Here is a 19,241-nt window from a genome sequence, read left to right on the forward strand (position 1 = left end):
GGCTCAGGAAGTCAGGGGCACTAAGAAAGGCAGAAAGGAATATTTTGAACTCTGTACTAGAGGCCTACAGGACTCCTGGAGAGAAATCCCTGATTGACTCCTCCCCCACAGTCTGTGCTGGCTGTCCAAATGATTTGTGGTTTTGACCCATGCCAAGTGAAGCTTGCCAGAACAGAACTTGCATACATTAATTTAAGGAAAGAAGGTGGAATTCTAAGAAACAAGCACCTCATGAACCAATAAAAGCAAGTGAAAGGTTCTTTCCCAATGACTGGCTTGCAAGCTGATATGGCTGGGCCAGACTGGGGCAAGCACACAGGCAGGTAGTTGCACTGTCATGTCGATACTGTGAAACTCCACCTCCCTACAGCTGCTCTGGGGTGAGGACCTTGAGGAAAGATGACATGGCCCTTCCTTGGGTCTCTGCTAGAAGCCAGGGAAATAGTTGGTGGGGAAGTCATTCTCTTTTCTAGAATCTTCCTCTCTCCTGTTAAGTTTCCCATTGGGTTCCTGGAGCTTACTTTGTGTTTGTCTTTCTACAACTGGGCAGCTGTCTTCACAGTTGTGCCCTATTTGAGTTTGGAAGGGTCAGTAAACCAAGAGCCTCCTCTTTTTTTCCTGATGCAATGGTCACCAGACAGGATCAACCACTAGCCACCAAAATGACTGACTTCCCTGCTCCCACCCTGACTAAGCTTAGAGAGGTGGGCTGATTCTCAAGTTCCAGAAACCATTTGTCACCCATTGCTGATCCCTAAGGAAGGAACTCAAGTTTTGACCTTATCTTCTGCTTTCATCTGGAATTCAGACTCTGGGAGTCCTAGCTGAGATGGAAAAAGTACCTGGATTGATGAATGTGACTCTCTGCCAAGGGATAGCTCAAAGCTCCAGGCAAACTAGTCCCTAATCACCAGGGTGCCTTTCTCCTCTCCAGGTGTCTATCAAGCCAATCCCAGCAGGGACCGAGATAGTACCTGGACCCCAGAAGGGAGTGATTCTTCAAGTATAAAGACATGCACTCCATGGTGTGAAAATAGGAGAAAGGAAAGAATTGATAAATAAAGCTTTGATAAAATAAGTCAAGGAAGACCAATGCCATTTAACATTTATTTATTGATGTCTACTTGATGCAAGGCACTGTGCTAGATTTGGTAGGGGATCAGACATGAAGGGCCACCCCTGTCTTCTAAGAGCTCACAATCTAATGGGTTGGGGAGGGGAGAGGAAAAGCCAAGTTCACAAACAGCTCTAGTGCAAGGCCGATTATAGTGACTGCCATAAAACAGACAAGGTCATGAGATTGGGGAGAAGTAAGAAAAGAGTGGCAACAACCAAAAGATGAACTGGGACAGGACACAACTACTGTTATCAGAGTATGCAAGTAAATTGAGGGTCAAGTTTAAAGAGACCATGTCTGTTTTTGAAAGTAAACACCCAAACTGATGCAATGAGAACTACAGAATACAGGTATCTAGTAACAGGAGTAATCGCCACCCCCCCCCCACCCATACAATGGATTTGCTGGAAACAGGATGGGCTGTGATGAACTTATTTTATGGACCAAACACAGTTCAGGAAAGGAAGAATACTCAGAAAACCAATGATTATACTCACTGAGAGGAGAAGGCATAGGTTTTCACCCATCTTAGCAAACAGAATACAGTACCACATTTAAATAGGTATTCACAACAGTCAAGGTGGGACTTGAGCCAGGAATGCTGGCTGGGTAGAATGAGAGGAAAGCCAATATTGATTCTTCTTCTCAGGAAGTAGCCAAATGGTCAAATGCAATTGGATATTGACAAGTTGCACAAAGAAGAGACCCACTCAAGCTGGCTCAAATCTAGGCTGGGGACATAGCATGGACTGATGAGGGCAGTAGCCAGTGATCCAGGACACAGTGCATTCAGGCCTGCTTTGTGGTGCTGGTATTGAACAGCTCTGGGGAGCCCAGTAGGAGCCCAGAGATCTTCATCTCAGTGTCACCCACAGGGGCAACACCTCTAAATACCACATGGCTTCCAACACCAAATAGAAACTTCAGTTTCCTTGTTTGTACTTCACAGACCTGAAAAGCTCACTCTATCATCTCCAGCTGGCTCTAACGACTGGCTGCTGCCCTTGCATCAGGTGTTTGGTTCTGCTTTAATTAATGTGGCCTAGAAGGGGGGGGTGGGTCACATGGTACACAACAGGGTCAGGCCCAGGGCTGTAGGCAGGGCAGGTGCCATGCCATTTCAAGCATAAAACAAAGCACAGAGAATGCAATACAACCGAAGAAGAAAGAGGCCCACTGCAATCAGGTGGGGATTATTCCAGAAATGCAAGTGTGGGTATGATACAACTAATTGACAGTGAATCATAATATGCAGGAAAATGGTAAATGATTGCTTTCTTTTGAAAACTTCAGCAAGTAGCCAAACTCTAATAAAATTAATGGAGGGTTTCTTTGTTAGTATGGCAAGAAAAGGGTACTTTTACTGTGATCCAGAATTCCATGTAACCCAACAGCTCTCCATTTACCTTGCATTAGGAATACATGTGATTAGAAAGGAAAATGGAATGAGGTAGATACACGAATGCATAGACAAGCACATACCACAGGAAGCTTGCTCACATTTGCATTGGACATAGCAGTATACCTAGAGAATCCAAGAAAATCCACCCTCATGTTCCCGGAGGCAGAAGATGAACTCAGCCAAACTACAGACACACGTTAAAGCCACAGACTGATTGTGTTTGGATACAGCTGGGATTTTACTGCCAACATCATGAAAAGCCGCTTCATCAACAGGGATGGAAAAGACACAACCTTTAGTGTTAATTCTTAAAGAGGATTTGTCTGACAGAAAATTATAAGACTGAAACTAAAAAAAAAAAAAAAGTAAAGGAGGGCAGGAAGGAATGCCAAGACGCCATGTCCTGGCTGGGAGCAGTGACCACTATGCTACATTCAGAGCCAATGGTAATCTAGACTTCAATGGGATCCTTCATCAAATCTGATAAATGATGAATGAATGGTCAAGAAATGGCAGAGTCCTTCAAGGTAAAGGTGCCAGACTTGCCCCTGGTTGATGTCAACATTCCTTACCCAATGACAGCTATACAAAACACATCCTAACAGCTCAAAAAGAGAAAACTGATCAGAGAAAGTAGTGATTTCAGACAGATTCACAACTACTGCAAGAACTGAGCCCACAGAGCAAAAGGAGCTGCTATGTAACAAGTGCTGTTGGCTTCTCTCCAGCCTGGGGGTCAGGATAGAGAGGTTGCCTAGGGCCACAGTGGTGGCCTCTGAGAGGACCTTCTGGCCAAGGTCATGGGGGTCACTCTTAAACCTTGCTTCCCAGGTTGGGGCCTGGAAACCCCTTCCAGGCTGTGCCTGTTAGGAGCTCTGCCTCCCCTTGGTGCCATAAAAGCACACTTCCTCTCCAGGCCCTTCAGTGCCCCCCGGGCACAGCTGCTCGGAAGTTTCAGGCCACAGCCCTGGTGTGGCCAGCTACCTCACTACTCCTTACTGCTGTTCCTCTTGGAGGAGGCTGCAGAGTGACAGTGCAGCCCCAGGATGACCAGCTCCTGTTTGGATGCCACATGGACCATCAGAAGGGCCTTGTTGTCCTCTGAACCCTTGCTTTATTGCCCCTCTCAGGCACAGCTACTGCAATTCCTAGTCCAGGCTTCATATAGCCAGCTTCTAGCAGCACAACACAAGCCACTGGAGGGCAGTTCCTCTCTGAGCCTTGGCTTTGTTGACCTCTTCAATATGGCTGCAGAAGTAGTGCTAGAACACATGGGCAAATTTCTCCTTAGTTGCCCAAAGCAGTGGCCACCAAACCAATCTCTTTCTCATTCCAGAGTCACTTGCTGGGAGGAAGCTGTGGTCCACATGATGATGTCAGTCAAGTGAGTCTTCTTGTGTCTGAGGAGATGTCTCGAGTGGATCTGCTGCTCAGTCACCAAATCCAAACCCAGCATTGTCAACACTCCTGGGAACTTGAATGATGGCTGGCTGCTGCCAGACCAATTTTGGACCATCCTGTTGGTCTAGGTGAGGCCAAGCCCTGCTGCTGGTGGCTGGGGCTATACTGGTGTGTTGTCACAGAATGCTCTGGGCATTCCATGACAGACATCTCTAGTGTGCCTCAGTGGTCAGGTTGGATAGTCAAATGCTGCCCACAGATATACACAGAGTCTGCATCTTGGATAGGAATAGGCATGCTTCTCTGGCCCTTTCCCATCCAGTCTGCCCACCTGGTGCATCCACCTTCTGGTGGGCAGAGGTTTCAACTTTTCATTTGTGATTAAAATTCTAGAAGAAAATGTCGTCATAGCTAAATACTGAAGCAATGAAAGTTATGACTTAACAGACAAAAACAAGTGTTGGGATATGTGAAAATCAAAAGCCCGCACAACAAAAAATGTAAAAGAATTGCTACAAAGGGCAAAGAAATACAAGAGACACCACAATCAATACAGAAAGAATTGCTATATAAAGTCAATATATTCAAAGGTAACTTGATAACTAGTCAAAGGAGATGAACGTACAATTTGCATGCAAGAAAACAGAATCAGTATTTAAGTCATTGAAGGAAAGAAAGATGAGGCTAGTAGTCAGGAGGCCTGGGTCCATTCCCAGTTCTAGTACTAATGAGCTGTAAAATGATAACAAGAAGTACAATGTCAGCAGATCATCTTCACTGAATGCGGACCTCTGTGCCAGGCCATCACATGCAGTGCTCTGCAGGCATGATGGCAGTCTTCTTGATAACCTTAGGAGGTAGGTACTGTGATTTCCTCCCATTTTACAGATTTGCAAGTAGAGGGATGGTGAAGTACCATCTAGGCCCCATACCAGGAGAGGCTTTTGTTCTCAGTGGGAAAGTGTCACCTCACCCTTGAGTCCTGGAGATGTGTCTCTTATTTGGGGCTGCTCTCTCGCCTACTTTATTTCGAATAAAATAGTGCTGCTTGAGGACAAGAGCCATTAGGCTGAAACAATCCAACTGATGCTTGTTTTGGATATACACAGGGATCATCAGGTTGAACTGGTTTAAGAAACAAGGAGGCAAAGAACCTTTAACCCACATTCAGTAATCTTTACTGGGAGTATGACCTCAGGATGATGCTTCAGGTGCTCTAAGAAAACAAAACAAAACCCCCCCAGCCTTTTGTAAGGCCATTTGAAAAAGCACCACCTTAAGTACCTATGTTGTGGAGCTATAGGACTAACTACGAAACACACAAAACAATTGTCCTAATGTCACATAAATATGTTCTTATGGCTTGGGAGGAAGTTTCTGATGAGAGCCTCATGCAGGGATTGTCACAGTGCTACCACACATAGATTATTAGATGGAGTGACTGGATATGGTCTGAGACTCAAGGGGGTTCCCATGTTGGTGAAGACTGTGAGGTTGAAAATGTATATGAGGAGTTAGAATAAAATGATTTCTTGAAATGGAGCGTGGCAAAAGGGAGTGTTTTCTAAATTAATATATTATTCTATATAATATGTGATTTACAATATGTATGTATAACTAAATTAATAAATTAAATATTATAAGACACTTGAGTATTCTATTTACATCCCTAAAAATTTATAAATTCAAGTAGGCCAAAAAACTCTTTGGGAGAGGTGGGGTCACATTATCTTGATGTCATCATTGAACATCTCTGCATTTGTTTCCTTCAGAGGTGGGGCTTGGAGCAGATGAGCCACCAGGCCCCTCCCCACCCCCACATCCAAATTTCTCTTCTCATTCAAGGCATGATGATCAAAATCTCTTGACGGTACTTTCTGCCAGGTAAACTACCCACACTAAGTTAAAATGGTAAAAGCTACTCTCAATGGGCATAATGAGAAATGTGTACACTTAAGAAATTGCTGGTGTCAGTATAAACTGGTTCAACCTTTTGGACAATAAAATAGATAAGCACTACAAAACTTTTCATCTCCTTTGACTCCACCAACGGCCTCTTAGGACCCCTCTTGTCCCACCAGCAGTGGGGGGCGGGCAAATGGCCCGTCTACTCGCGGTGGGTGGGCTGATGCTTCTGCAGTGCTGAGCGCCTCTTGAACACTCGGCCACACTCGCTGCACTCGCAGCGTCTCGCCCCACTGTGGATCCGCCGGTGGCGACTCAGGCCAGAGCTCCTGCGGAAGGCCTTGCCACACTTGTCGCACTCATAGGGTTTCAGTCCGCTGTGGATGCGCCGGTGCTTGATGAGGTCAGAGGGTCCGCGGAATGCCTTGCCGCACTCGCCACAGGCATAAGGCCGCTCGCCACTATGGATGCGCGCGTGCTCCAGCAGGCTGGAGCTCTGGCGGAAGGCCTTGCCGCACTGGCTGCACTCGTAGGGCTTCTCACCAGTGTGGATCCGCCGGTGCTTGGTGAGCTCCGAGCTACGCCGGAAGAGCTTGCCGCAGTGCGGACACCCGTACGGCTTGGCACCGCTGTGGATGCGCTGGTGTTCTGCCAGGCCATTGACTCCACGGAAGGACTTTCCACAGTCGTCACAGTCGAAGGGCAGGTGGCCTGTGTGTATCCGCTGGTGCTTGAGCAGTTCCTGGCGATCCAGGAAATCTCTGCTGCACGACTTGCACGCGAAGGGCTTCTCTGAAGTGTGAAGCTTCTGATGTCGGAAGAGATGGGTGTTGGCTTTGAAGGACCGCCCGCACTCCTCACAGTCGAAGGGCTTCTCTCTGCTGTGCACCCTCAGGTGCTGACTGAGACCCGCATTCTTCTTGAACCTTTTCCCACACTCCTCGCACTCAAAGGGCTTCGCCTCCCTCTCCATTTGCTCCCTCTTCTCTATGCCATCATCCAGGGCCCGACTAGGGCCAGGCTTGGGCTCCGTGGCCGTGTGGCTCTTCCTGTGCTCATTAAACTCTGACACCCCCCTGAAGACCTTCCTGCAATCGCTACACTCCCAGCCCTTCTCCTCACTGTGAACCCTCTGGTGCTGGACAAGGAGCACTTTAAGGCGAAAGGTGTCTCCACACTCTTTACATGCAAAATGGTGTTCTATGGGCAGATTCTGTAGGTTCCCTCCCCTCCCTTCAGTGTTCCCATTCTGTTTGACCTCAGCATTTGGGTCACTGGCCCTTAGGGAGCTGGTGGAAGCCATCTCCTGAGGCTGGACTTCTACCTCCATTGTCTGGTGGTGGGTCATAGAAGTGCTTTCTGAAAGGATAAACAGAAGAAACTGCAGACTATAGAGTGCACAAGGAAGGAAGGAGGCCACTCTCTCCTGTCAACAATTCCCCCACAACATAGCTGCTGAGCACCAGGACTAAAAGCCAAAGGAAGCTTGTGCCAGGAGGGAAGGATCAAGGGACCCTGACTGCTGGATATTGCCTACCAAAGGGATCCCTAGGAGGCTTCTCCTCCTGACAGGATACCACCCACACCCCTTAAAAGCCTCAACTGGGCTCCCAAAGCTAACATTACACCTCATAAGTTCAGCTGAACCCTCCAACCCCAACTTGAGCCCCACAATAGCTAAGCTGGGCTTCTTCCCAATTTCCTCATATTTCTCTAGGTTTCTTTTTCACTCACCCAGGTGCTTAGCTTGATCTGTACTGAGGGATGGGTCTGATACCAACAGCACTTGTCCTTGGGCCAGGTGCGAGACCAAGGTAGGGTTCAAAGCAGGAACTCCTGATATGGAGAAGGAAATGAGTCACAGAAGTAGCCACAGATGACATTGGAATGGAAGAAAAGGGAAGGCCTTTGAAGAGAAACTCTTCTGGATCCCCCCAAACTGGGTTGGTTGTGACCTTAGGTAAGTCATTTATGCAGATCAAATGCAGTTCCCAAGGGCCAGCTCCTTCCAGGGCTGATCGTTACCCTACTTTCTACCCTCCCTGTGTCCACCCACTGAACTTGAGCTCTTCCAGATCTGGGGACTTCCTAACTCCCAAACATAACCCCAACAGTCTTTCTTTCTAAGCACTCTTCCTCCCAACACATACACATCCCTGAGAGGTAAACAAGAGCTTGACCTCTCAACAGCAAACTCCAATCAAATGGCCATGTAATTTGTATAATTTGTGAGTTAAAAACATTCTAAACTATAGTAGCAGGTTTGCTCTAATTTCTTCCAATAAAAGACTAAAGGGGGCTCTTTATATGTCATGAGGAATTGGGGAGTTCGTGTCACTGGAGATCTCAAATATAGCAGGCCCTTTACATTTCCCTATAACTTGGAAACAAGGCAAGCTTTTGTGGGTGTGGTTGTGTGCCCACTCCCTACTCCCAATAGGTGGTGAAAGTGGGGAAGGGCTAGAGGGATCCTTACCCACAGAAGTCATGTTCCCATAATATGCCAGTGTCTTCTGTTCAGGGTCCAGGCTCAACCATTCCCTTTTTGTCAGGTTCCACACATCATCAGATGGTACCAAAGCCTGAAAGAATTCAAGGGATAATAAGTCTTTCCATCTAGTCTGCAACAAAGCAGGGGTGGCACCAATAATGCCAAAAGCAAGGGGTGAGGGCCTGGAGTGTGTGTGTGCTGCTAACATGGAGATCCAACAACAAGCCCTGAGAAGTCCTGGAAAGAGAACATTGCCAAGCACAAGGAGACCTAGGCTGTGACCCTGGCCTCCCACTGTCTTCCCAAGGGACCTCAATTTATTCACTTTCCCAGATGGAAACTCAGCTCTCCCAACTATATGACAGAAATTCCAAGCCTAGTGGACCTCCATTCCTTGGCAGCCTCAGGAGAGAAGCAGAGGGGTGGGAAGGAAGGTAGCAATCAGGGTTCACACCTTGCTGTATGTCATGCTGGGCAAGAGGCAGTGGCTGAGGCCAGAATCAGGGAACAGTGATGGAATCCCAAGCAAGGCAGAGGGAAGCACAGCTCACCTGGGCCTCCGGCATCTCAAGAGGGACTGCCAGGACCTGGTTTCCCGGGGCTCCGTCCTGGGGAAGGGCAAGACCTTGGGGAGCAGGTGGAGCTAAGGAAAGTGAAAAAAGCCATGAGTAACAACCACCCTGTCTCTGGGTCCCCTGGGATGAGACTGGTAATTTCCTGTTCCCTGGTTTTAAATATTGTTGAATCTTTTCTCACATGTTGGCCAAACAATAAGCCAGAGAATGGGAAAGCCTTAGAAAACACCTCAGTGGCAAAGTAGGCTGGCAAAGAATTAACTCAGGCAGGATGGGGGGAGCCAAGATAAGGCAAATGAATACCAGCTAGGGCACAGCCATGACAGCCACAGAGTGTGACAGAGAGCCAATGGCAGGGAGACTAGCTTTCAGAAGCAAGCTAATCACAGGCCTCTCTCACAGTATGCAGGATGGAGGTGCACAAAGCAGAATACCAGCAGAAATGATAGGAGATGAGGCATCTGTTGGAGCTTTGTAGAAGGCAACACTAAACTGGATCAGGTGACTGAAGGGAAGAGAGGCAACAAAGAATAGGAACCCAGGCTTTCTGACCAGTGGTGAGGCTCTTCAAAGCCACAACACATGGAAAGATTCCACTGGGCGAAAGACAATGAGAACATTTCTCTCACATATTCAACAAAATGAAAAGCTGAACAAAATTGGAAAGACTAAAGAGAAGATCTTCAAACACTAGGTTACTAAGTAAAAGACCTGGACAACATAGACAGGTTACCTTTTCCTTCCAAACTGCAAAATAAGTGAAATAAGATCCTAGCACAGATGTCTCTGTACCACAGGCCTCCCACTTCAGTGAGTTGCAGAGTTTGTGTTCTGATGTCAGTTCAACTCATGGAAGTGAAAAGGAAGCACATTTTTAAAAATTTCACAGAAATTTATTCAGTAAAGTAGAAGAAAGAACAATGAAAACTTATCTTAACTCCATGAGTGACAAATGGATTGGCCTATAATTATTTTCTGTGCACCTCCAGTAACCTCATGTTTTTAGTTCCAGGGGCCAGAAGGCCCTAAGCTATGAATAATAAAATCAAAAACTCAAGAAGACTCCTAACTCGGTGGCTCCCTCAAGGGAAGTGTCATCAATTTTACCTGTGCAGTGTCTTCTGAAAAACCTAAAATATTATTCTTAAAATTTCCTTTTTTTATTGGTGCATAATAATTATATATAATAGCAGGATTCATGTGACAAATACTTGTACATGCGCATAACATAATTTGATCAGTTTCATTCCCTAACACATCCCCTTACCCTCCCCTCCTCTTTTCCTCAATCAACTTCCTCTACCTTACTAGTCTCCTGTTTTTCTGGAAAGGAAGCATTTTGATACTAGCTTAAGCACTATAAAACCCCAATACTCCAGAAAGACTTTTACATAAAACTGAAGGTATTATATTAAAAGAAATGAATGGAAACTTCCATTTATAGCCATGATGGAATAACAAGGAACAGATTTTACATCCTGCCATGAACAAATAGCAAACAGGAGAAAATATATGTGAAACAACAGTTTTCAGACATTGGACAGTAGGAAACACAGTATCATGATTCCAGAGAGAACAAACGAGGCCAGTCATCAGTAACTCAGCTCTCTGCCTGGAGGCAACTTCCAGACTGAGAGTTTAGGAGGGTAAAACTAAATAGAGCTTAGTGGCTTCACCAAGTTGAAGAGACACAGGCCAGCATTCAGGGTAGCAGAGGCAGCTGGAAGTTGTAGAGCAGAGTTCCAGAAAGGAGTGTACTATGCTGAAAACAGCTTCAAAAATCTGCATAAGGCTTCCCTTGAGTCTTTCCTAAATACTAAGCATGCATGCATACAGTGAAATTCCAAAGGGCTGCAAAAGGAACAACTAGGAAAGTATAAGATGAACAATTCCCGGAATAAGCAAAGGTAGAGAGATGTTCAAGGTCTGACTGACCAGCATCCTCTCTGATCAACCAGGACATTCAGTAGTGAATACAGAGGGACCATGCCTCAGTAGTAAGGCTGGACTATCCTACAAACACCTAAAACTCAGCTTCAAAGAGATCAAACGGATCCACAAGTAGTTATTTCCCAAAATCCAGACACTCAATCCTTACAATGTTCAACATCCAATCAAAACCTGCTGGGGACAAACTCTGTCTTTTTACTGAAATGTTTAGTCCACTTATATTTGACCTAATTGTCCATGTAATCGAGTTTAATTTGCTGTCCTAATATTTATTTCTCTTTGTCCCATCTGTTCTTTTTCCTTTCCTTTTCTCCTTTCATTTTTAAAAATGAAGCTCAGAAAGAAAGCTATATAATCATAATCAAGTTTTTGAAAACCAGTGATAAAAAGAGAAATCTTAAAGTAAACAAAGGAAATAAATGATACTTTGTTCAGAAGAACAAAAATAAGAATAGTGAGTGACTTCTTTTTGGAAAATGTGCAAACTCGAAAATTACTAAATAACATTTTAAGTGCTAAAAGTGGGGGAAAAATCTGTCAACCTAGAACATTATATTCAGGGAAACTATCCTTCAGAAATGAAGGAAAAAATAAAATTATTTTCTTGCAAAATCTGAGAGAATTTCTCTGTACCATAAGAAATATAAAAGGAAGTTTTTCAGAAATAAGGAAAATGAAATAGATGAAACTTGAATTTACTCAAAGACATGAAAAACATGTGGAATAATGTACGCATGTGTGGGCAAACAAACAATACTTTTACCTTCCTAATTTTTAAATCTTTAAAAATTAAAGATTTAAAATAATCTTTAATAATTGGGGCTGGGATTGTGGCTCAGCAGTAGAGCACTCGCCTAGCACAGGTGGGACCTGGATTCGATCCTCAGCACCACATAAAAATAAAGGCATTGTGTGTGTCCATCTACACCTAAAAGATAAATGTTTAAAAAAATAATTGACCATTTCAACTGAAAATAGTGAAAAGGTAGCGTGAGGTTTATAACATGTAGAAGTAAAATGTGATTGTGTTTTAACAAGTCCTCTGAGACTCTTGCGCATACTAGCAAGCTGATAGTGGAGATGAAATACAATACCAAAAATCATCCAAAAGAAGAAAAGTAAAGAATAAAAGGAAAAAGAACAGATGGGACAGAGAATTAAATACTAGGATAGCAAACTTAAACTTGATTACATGGATAATTAGGTTGAATACAAATGGAGTAAACATTTCAATCAAAAGGCAGATTGCTATACTGTATTAAAAAACAAAATGTGACTGTGCTATTTACTACGAACTTTAAATATAAATACACAGATGGGTTAAGAGGAAAAGGATGTAAACAATATAGTATACCAAAGGAGGAATGTAAATAATCTAATATCATTAAAAAAAAGGTATTTTGTGGGGGTGGGGGGATGGGGAGAAGGCGAATGAGCTCTGGAGATACTACTGAAGAGTCCTAGAACTCACAGCAGGAAGAAAACCTGGAGGGTTTAAATACAACATTAACAGTTAGTCAATGAAGGATGACATGCAGAGATTACAAATACATTCTTTTTTTTTTTGTATCAGGAATTGAACCCAGGGGCACTTAACCACTGAGCAGCAACATCCCCAGCAGTCCTCCTCCTACCACTTTTTTAAAATTTTGAGACAGGACGTCACTAATTTGCTTAGGCTGGCTTTGAATTCATGATCCTCCTGCCTCAGCCTCCTGAGCCACTGGGATTACAGGCATGCACCACTGTGCCTGGCTTGAATTCTTTATAGAAGATACACACAGACATAATAACTCTTGATTGAAAACCCAAAGAGGGTAAAGAAAGGGGAGTAGACAACTGAGTACAGATTTGTGTTTTCAGAGAAAAAGGATCAAGCACACCTATACTGCAGTGTGACTGCAGCCATATAGGAGAAGAGTCAAGGTCTAAAAATGTCTGTTTTCTGTTTCTGGTTCCATTTTTAGTAGCAAAGGTAAATTTCATGGGTATCAGAAAAGAGATTTTGGTGGGGCTGGTGCTGTAGCTCAGTGGTGGAGTGCTTGCCTAGTATGTTTGAGGCACTGGGTTTGATCCTCAGCACCACATAAAAAATAAATAAATAAAATCAAGGAATTCTGTCCAACTGCAACAAAAAATATTTTTAAAAGTAAATACAAAAATAAGGGTATACAAATACAATAACATGATTTTAAAAAGATTTTGGTAATCTTTGGATGAGAAAAATGCTCACCATGCAAGAAGACAAGGGCTGAAGCCAAGGAGACAATAGGGAGTGGCCCTTGGGATCAGATCAGAAGACCAGCACTTCCTGGGATGCCCACATAGGCAAAGCAAGCACATGATTGAAGGGCTGAGGGGATGTGTGGGCAGTCTGAGAAGGGGGATGACCAGAAAGCCTAGAGACAGACCTCCCAGGCTCCTTCCCACGCACTATCTACACTATCAGCACAGTGGATGGGTACAGGCAGAAGCCCTCATTTGGCACTAAAATCCATGGAAGCCTTATTCCCATTTTTAACTGGCCACGTGCCACAGGTGTTTCCTCAGTGTGTACATTCATCCTCAGGTACTCAGCATCCAAGTCCTTCCTCTCTGGGGTAGAGCCCCTCTGGCCCATTGCACTTCTCCTGGCATATGTTCACTGTCTAATTTGATTGTGGCTTCCCATACAAATAAACTGGTCTGGAATTCATTTTTTTTTTAACAATTTGCTTCCAATTGATATTGATGTCTGGCTGCTGAATGAAATGGAAGGGGGACATTGTGTTATATATACTGCCCTCAAACCACAAACCCAAGGCCTTATCACCCCTACAAGGTCCTGGCCCAGCCCACCAATTACATATCCTGTCCCCCAAGTGTTAGTCACTCCATCCAGAATACTGACATTCATGTATTTCTAGATATGTCAAGGCTGTGGCCCTTAAGGCCTTTAAACCTGCCATTAATTACATCCCTACAGCTTATCAGAGAGCTCCTTCTAATAATTCAGGCCTCAACTCAAATGTCACCTCCTCAAAACCTCTTCACTCTTCAGCCTCATCTGTTTACTTGGAAAACCTTCACTACCTAAAAGTTCTCCTAGGAAGTTGCTTGTTTTTCCCAGGAAAAATATCAGCTCCAACAGGACAGGGCCTTCTTTTCTTGGTCACCCCCGAATCCCTAGTGTTTGCAGCAACTTGTGGAGCAACTTAAACAATGTGTGTGGGGAGTGGAATGTTAAATGCAGTGAACTTCCATTTATGCAGCACTCATTATGTGTATTTGGAGCTGTGTGTCTTCCTTCCCCTAATTTAAATGATCACAGCTATGGCTATTGTCACCTCCATTTTACAGAGAAGGAAACTAAGGGTCCACATTAAGTGGCGTGTTTAATGTCCAGCTCCCAAGACCAGAGAAGAAAGAAATATGCAGCCCTATTCTACCAGGCTGTAATACAACAGGCTGGTAGGGAGCAAAAGAGAAGCCTCATTGTATGCATGGGTGTTTAGGGGCTGCCTTTCAGTCTTCCTGTTAAGATGCCACTGCAGAGCCTCACTGAACAAGATACACAAATCATTCTCTCTCATGTGCACACATGCACACACATTCACTCACACACACACAGTTCTTCCAAGCCAGCCAAGTTTAATTGAACAAATCCTCCTGAAGTGTTCCATTTAATTGAGTGAATCCTACCAAAGAATTTTACTTAATTGGAATGATTAACTGTTAAAATCCTGGAGCCACAAGCCCCAAATGAATTGTTAATTATCCCTTTCCATGTAGCAACAGGAGTGGCCCTTCCTGTCCCAGATAACCCAGGGGATTTGGCTTGAGAGCACTTCAACTCTCAGTAGCTGTGTGATCACCACCCACAGTAACAGAGCCCAGGGACACAGAGAGCCAATTTAGAAGGTGTTCATAAAAATAGGAGGAAAAATGTGGGCCTTACTTTCACAAAATGAAGCTAATTGCCAAATAATTAACCGAGTGTTATCAGGTAACAGAGCATCAGGAAAAACTAAGGAAGATCATTTTTAAAAGATAATACATATGGATCCCCATTGTAATTAATAATAAAATTATCATCAATCCTGAAGACAATCAGATCACTTAGAGTGCATGATATACAACTGTTCTACTTTAAAATGGTGGAACTAATTTGGAAAAAAAGCTGGATGCTGTGACCAAAGTGACAAACACAGGTGTCTACTTCCTTCTGAAAGGACCTTCCAGGATCAAGGTCAAAGCAATTTCAGACAGAATATGAAAATCACTGTAGTGCACCCAATGGACACAGAGACTAATGCTGACCTTGAATGGAAGGCACTTTCACTCAGTGCAGAAAAGAATACCCCAATCTCATGAGGTACACTCCTACTTATGACTGTGAAATGGAAGCAGAGATACAACACAGGAAAACTAATCTCCAACTCCCACCGAAAAAAGGCTCCGACAAGGTCAACTGCAGATTCCACAGTGGACCTAGCCAAGTGCCATGTATGCTACAGCTGTTTAATATTTGCTGCTAGAATACATGGACAGTGATAATGTTAGTGTTAACCTACTGCTGGATAATTTGAAAAATGATGCTTAAGCCCATGCCAGTGAACAAATCTTCCTGCTGAGTGCTTTAGATCACAATGTAAGTTTTAACCAACCAACTTATAAAAATTTACTGTGTGGAATTGGAAATGCTAAGAGACCCCCAAATAATCATTTCACTTTGATCTGAAAGAATAGAAATTGAGAGTTTATTTCAACAGAAACAAAAACTGACCCACGTCACAAAAAGTGGTGAAGAATTAGGTGTCTTCTGGTCACACTGGACTTAGGATGTCCTGAGGGTGTCTGGCTACTAGTAAAGGCAGTTATTGAGCCTAAAAGATCAACTTTCAACTGATATGACTGCACATGCAGCCAAGCAGTGTCCCTGGACAGATGTTGTCCTTCCCTGGGGTGGGGTAGAGGTGGGGAGAGGTAGCAAGCCTACCCAAACAAGACCCACCTGGCAGTTTGGTGCCCAAATACCTGGACTCCCATGAGCATCTAAAGAAGGACCTGCAGCAGAATGTCCTCAGGCCAGAAGACAGCAGGTGGCTTGTGATGTTCAGTTCAGTTCTGGGCCAAAGCAAACATGCCCCAAAAGGTGTAAACATAAGAGACCTAGTTTCAATGGGTTCCTTCAGCTTCCTCTTCCATCCAATGATCATTTAGATTCCCAATTCTCTGTATTGGATATCATCTCTCCCTTGTGCTGTGTCTCCAGGTTTGCAAGAACTGTCTCTGGGCAAAGACCATTCAAAAACTCTGGCATATATGGAAATCAAAAAGCTTCCAGAACTTGAACAACTTTTTCACCATGTCATATCCCCACCCATGGGTATTCTAACAGCAAGGCCCACCTTATGCCAGCAGATGTGGTCGGTAAACACTGAGACTTACCCAAAAGAGACACACAGGGATGACTCATCATGTCTCTGAATGACACTGGACACTGTTGATTAGTTCAGTAGGTAAGGTCCCACCTGTTGGATTGAAATAATCCAGATAAGCAGAGGCAGGCTTGAGTGCACTTTCCAGGAAACCTCTCTTCTTGTATAGTGAGTGCTCAACAGCAGGACAGACTGTGCAATTCAATATGCACTGCTGAGGTCCTCATGTGCCCTAGGCAGGCCAGAATGTGAGTGCTGAGTTGGTCTCTGGGCAGCAGCCCGTCCTGGCCTTAATGTTCCTCTAACGTGGCAGGCCGAAAAGTGTATATGAAGGCCCCATTTGGGCCCATCCAGTAGCTGCTACTTGAAGTAGCAGGATCTTAAAGGGCCAAAAGCGGGTGTCTCACCAGGAAAGTCTGTTTCTTTTGGGATATTTGTGTCTGTGTGTGTCTTTTTCTGTGTGTGTGGGTGGAAAGGCATCTGTTTCCTCTCTCAATTTGCCTGGGCACCTGTCTTTCTCTGTTTAGGTTTCCATCTTCTTTCCCTTCTATAAAAAGCCAGAAGGTAGTCCAGAAGGGGATTTTTTAGTGTTTGTTGTACTTAATTGAGGAAAGGTTTATGTTCCCGTTTCCCCAAGAAGATGCATGGCATCTTACTAAAAATCAAAATAAATTGTAAGTATAGCCTCACTGAGGTTACATTGCCTAGATATAAACAATTTTAAATTGGGGGGGTACAGTGGGATGCTATGCAAATCTCAAGGATCCCCGGGCCATCCAGGAGAACAGGCAGGTTTGGAAGAGCTGGATCACTGCGTTAGAAACCTGGTTTGGAGTTTAATGAAAACTGAAGTAGCAGAGCAGTAGGTCTGGTGGGCCAAGAAATATGCATTCTCAACAAGCACTTCAAAGACTCTGATGTGGACACTGGGCTTGTCTAGAATCTAGAGGCTCCCTTACCTCAGGCTCATATGATACCATGCTCCTGCCCAGGAGCCTCCTGAGGCTGAAGCCCACTGAGTCTGTGGCAATGGTCAGATTTCTGGGAAGAGAATTCATTTTCAAGAAGATTTTCCAAGGGGTCTCTCCAGGAATATTTTGAGGGAAATTCAGTGGACTAAACAGACACTATGCAAGTTGCTTCTATGGAAAGGTCCAATGGCAGAAGGGGTGAGTACCTAGTGGAATTACTATTCCAGAGATCTCATCTGAAATCATAAAGGAAAATGTGGGGGCTGAGGTTGAAATGTTTCACTAACCAAGGAGACTAGAGGGGGACGCCAGCTGGGCTAAGCCAAGGCTGGCTGGAGGATGTCAGTTGGAACAGGGTGGGACCTCTGGGAAGAGGGCCAGGAATTGGGGGTGTTTGAAAGGTACCATGGGCTTTAGGCAGCAGTTGAGTGTGTAAAAGGACATGTAATTAATCACCAAAATGTAGAGTGGAGGAACCAGCAAAGGAGTTTAGGAGGAAGAGGTAGTGGGGTGAAGTGTGAGATGGTGGCCCCCCAAAGCCCTGTTCAGACATGGGGTCTTGAGATCTCTTTACCCTGCAAGGGCTGCCTGTTTCCTCCATTTCCTTCCCTCCAGCTCTCATGCCTTAGACAACAGAAGTGCCCCATTCTCCCCACCAAGCTGAGACTTGACCCACACCCAAATGGGAAGGACCGACACCCCCCCAGCAGAAACCATCCCTAGCGCCCTAGATTGTGGCTGAACCCCAACTGCATACTGGGGAAAAGCCCTTTAAGACCCCCCCCCCCAACGCTTCCTACCACATCTCCTCCATTGCGCTTGGGGTTATGGGTTGGGCACCCTTTCTCATCCCCTGACCAGTTCCCACCCATTAGCATCTTCCACAGGCAACGTAGGTAGGCCTCTGCACATCAGCAATTCCCGCCCTTACCGCCGTCCCCCACCCGCAGCTGGAAGGCCTTAGGGCCTCGTCGTACCCGCCATCTGGGACCCATCCCCCTTGGCCCCTGGCCTTACCAAGGCCGAGCAGTTCTCCATACACTGAGACGCCCCTTCCCCCGCATATGCTCCCACCACTGGCACATTCACTTCGCTCTCCCAGTACTTCCTACCTCGACCCGGTGTGCTCACTCAGGCCCGCACATCCTCTCGCCTCCTTCGTGATCAATCGGGCTAGCACGTCCTTCCCGCCGCTCGCACGATCACCTAGATCCCACACACTCTTCAGCGGCCCGCACGCTCACCCAGGCCTGGCGGCGACCGATGCACAGCCCTCAGCAGAGTGGAGCTGGCGCGGCCCAGGCAGGCCTGGCGTGGCAGGAAGCGCCACGGAGCCACCCGCGCCTAGTCGAGCCCAGCAGCCCCGCGGTGCGTTTCCGGAGCCGGGGGCGCAGCCGGGGGTACTGGGGTAGCGAGGTCCCTCCCCAGTCCTTACCCCGCCCAGCCTGTCAGCTCCGATTGGCCTGGAAAGGGGGCGGGGAGGAGGAGGGTGGGACAGAGGTGGAGCGAGGCAGGGAGGTGGGGCCGCGAGATCAGGGAGTAGCGGCGCGCGCGTGGACTGGATATCTAGGTGTGGAGGACGGAGGAGTGGAATGGATGCACGAATGAGTGAATGAACAAACGAACAAACAAATCGACCAGCAGACAAAGGAGAGAATGAAAGAATGGAAAGGACCGCTCCCTCCTGGGAGTTTTGAGGATGGTAATGGGCCTGGTAAAGTGTCAAAGACCAAACGAAGCCAAGGAAAGGCAAACCTCACTGTCGAGTTCAAAGATTCATAAAGTCAGGTTGTGAGCCTCTGCTGTATCAGACATTAAGAATACTGCTATGAGCAAAACCAGATAGCCCTCATCCCTGTTCTAAGGGGGACACACATTTAGCACCCTAGGCTCATACTATGAAGGAAAAAAAAACACCCCCAAAACAAAAAACAAAGGGTCCTTGAATCAAGTCAAGGGACCTACAAGCAGAAGACAGCCAGTTCCAGATGATTTTTTTTTTTTTTTTT

At 45.5% G+C, this 19,241-nt stretch overlaps 1 protein-coding gene across 1 annotated transcript; it reads right to left on the bottom strand.

Annotated features, from left to right (window-relative positions):
• Positions 1–6,027: 6,027 nt before the first annotated feature.
• Positions 6,028–18,599, bottom strand: Znf275 (zinc finger protein 275). The gene is made up of 6 exons (XM_026412831.1): positions 18,345–18,599; positions 16,272–16,354; positions 8,868–8,959; positions 8,302–8,407; positions 7,560–7,661; positions 6,028–7,184 (listed from the first exon to the last, which is right to left on the bottom strand). The coding sequence occupies exons 2-6, from the start codon at positions 16,300–16,302 to the stop codon at positions 6,028–6,030; spliced, it is 1,488 nt and encodes a 495-aa protein (XP_026268616.1). The 5' UTR covers positions 16,303–16,354; positions 18,345–18,599.
• Between the last annotated feature and the right edge of the window lie 642 nt (positions 18,600–19,241).

Source organism: Urocitellus parryii, chromosome X, assembly GCF_045843805.1.
Source record: "Urocitellus parryii isolate mUroPar1 chromosome X, mUroPar1.hap1, whole genome shotgun sequence".
NCBI classification, from domain to species: Eukaryota; Metazoa; Chordata; class Mammalia; order Rodentia; family Sciuridae; genus Urocitellus; species Urocitellus parryii.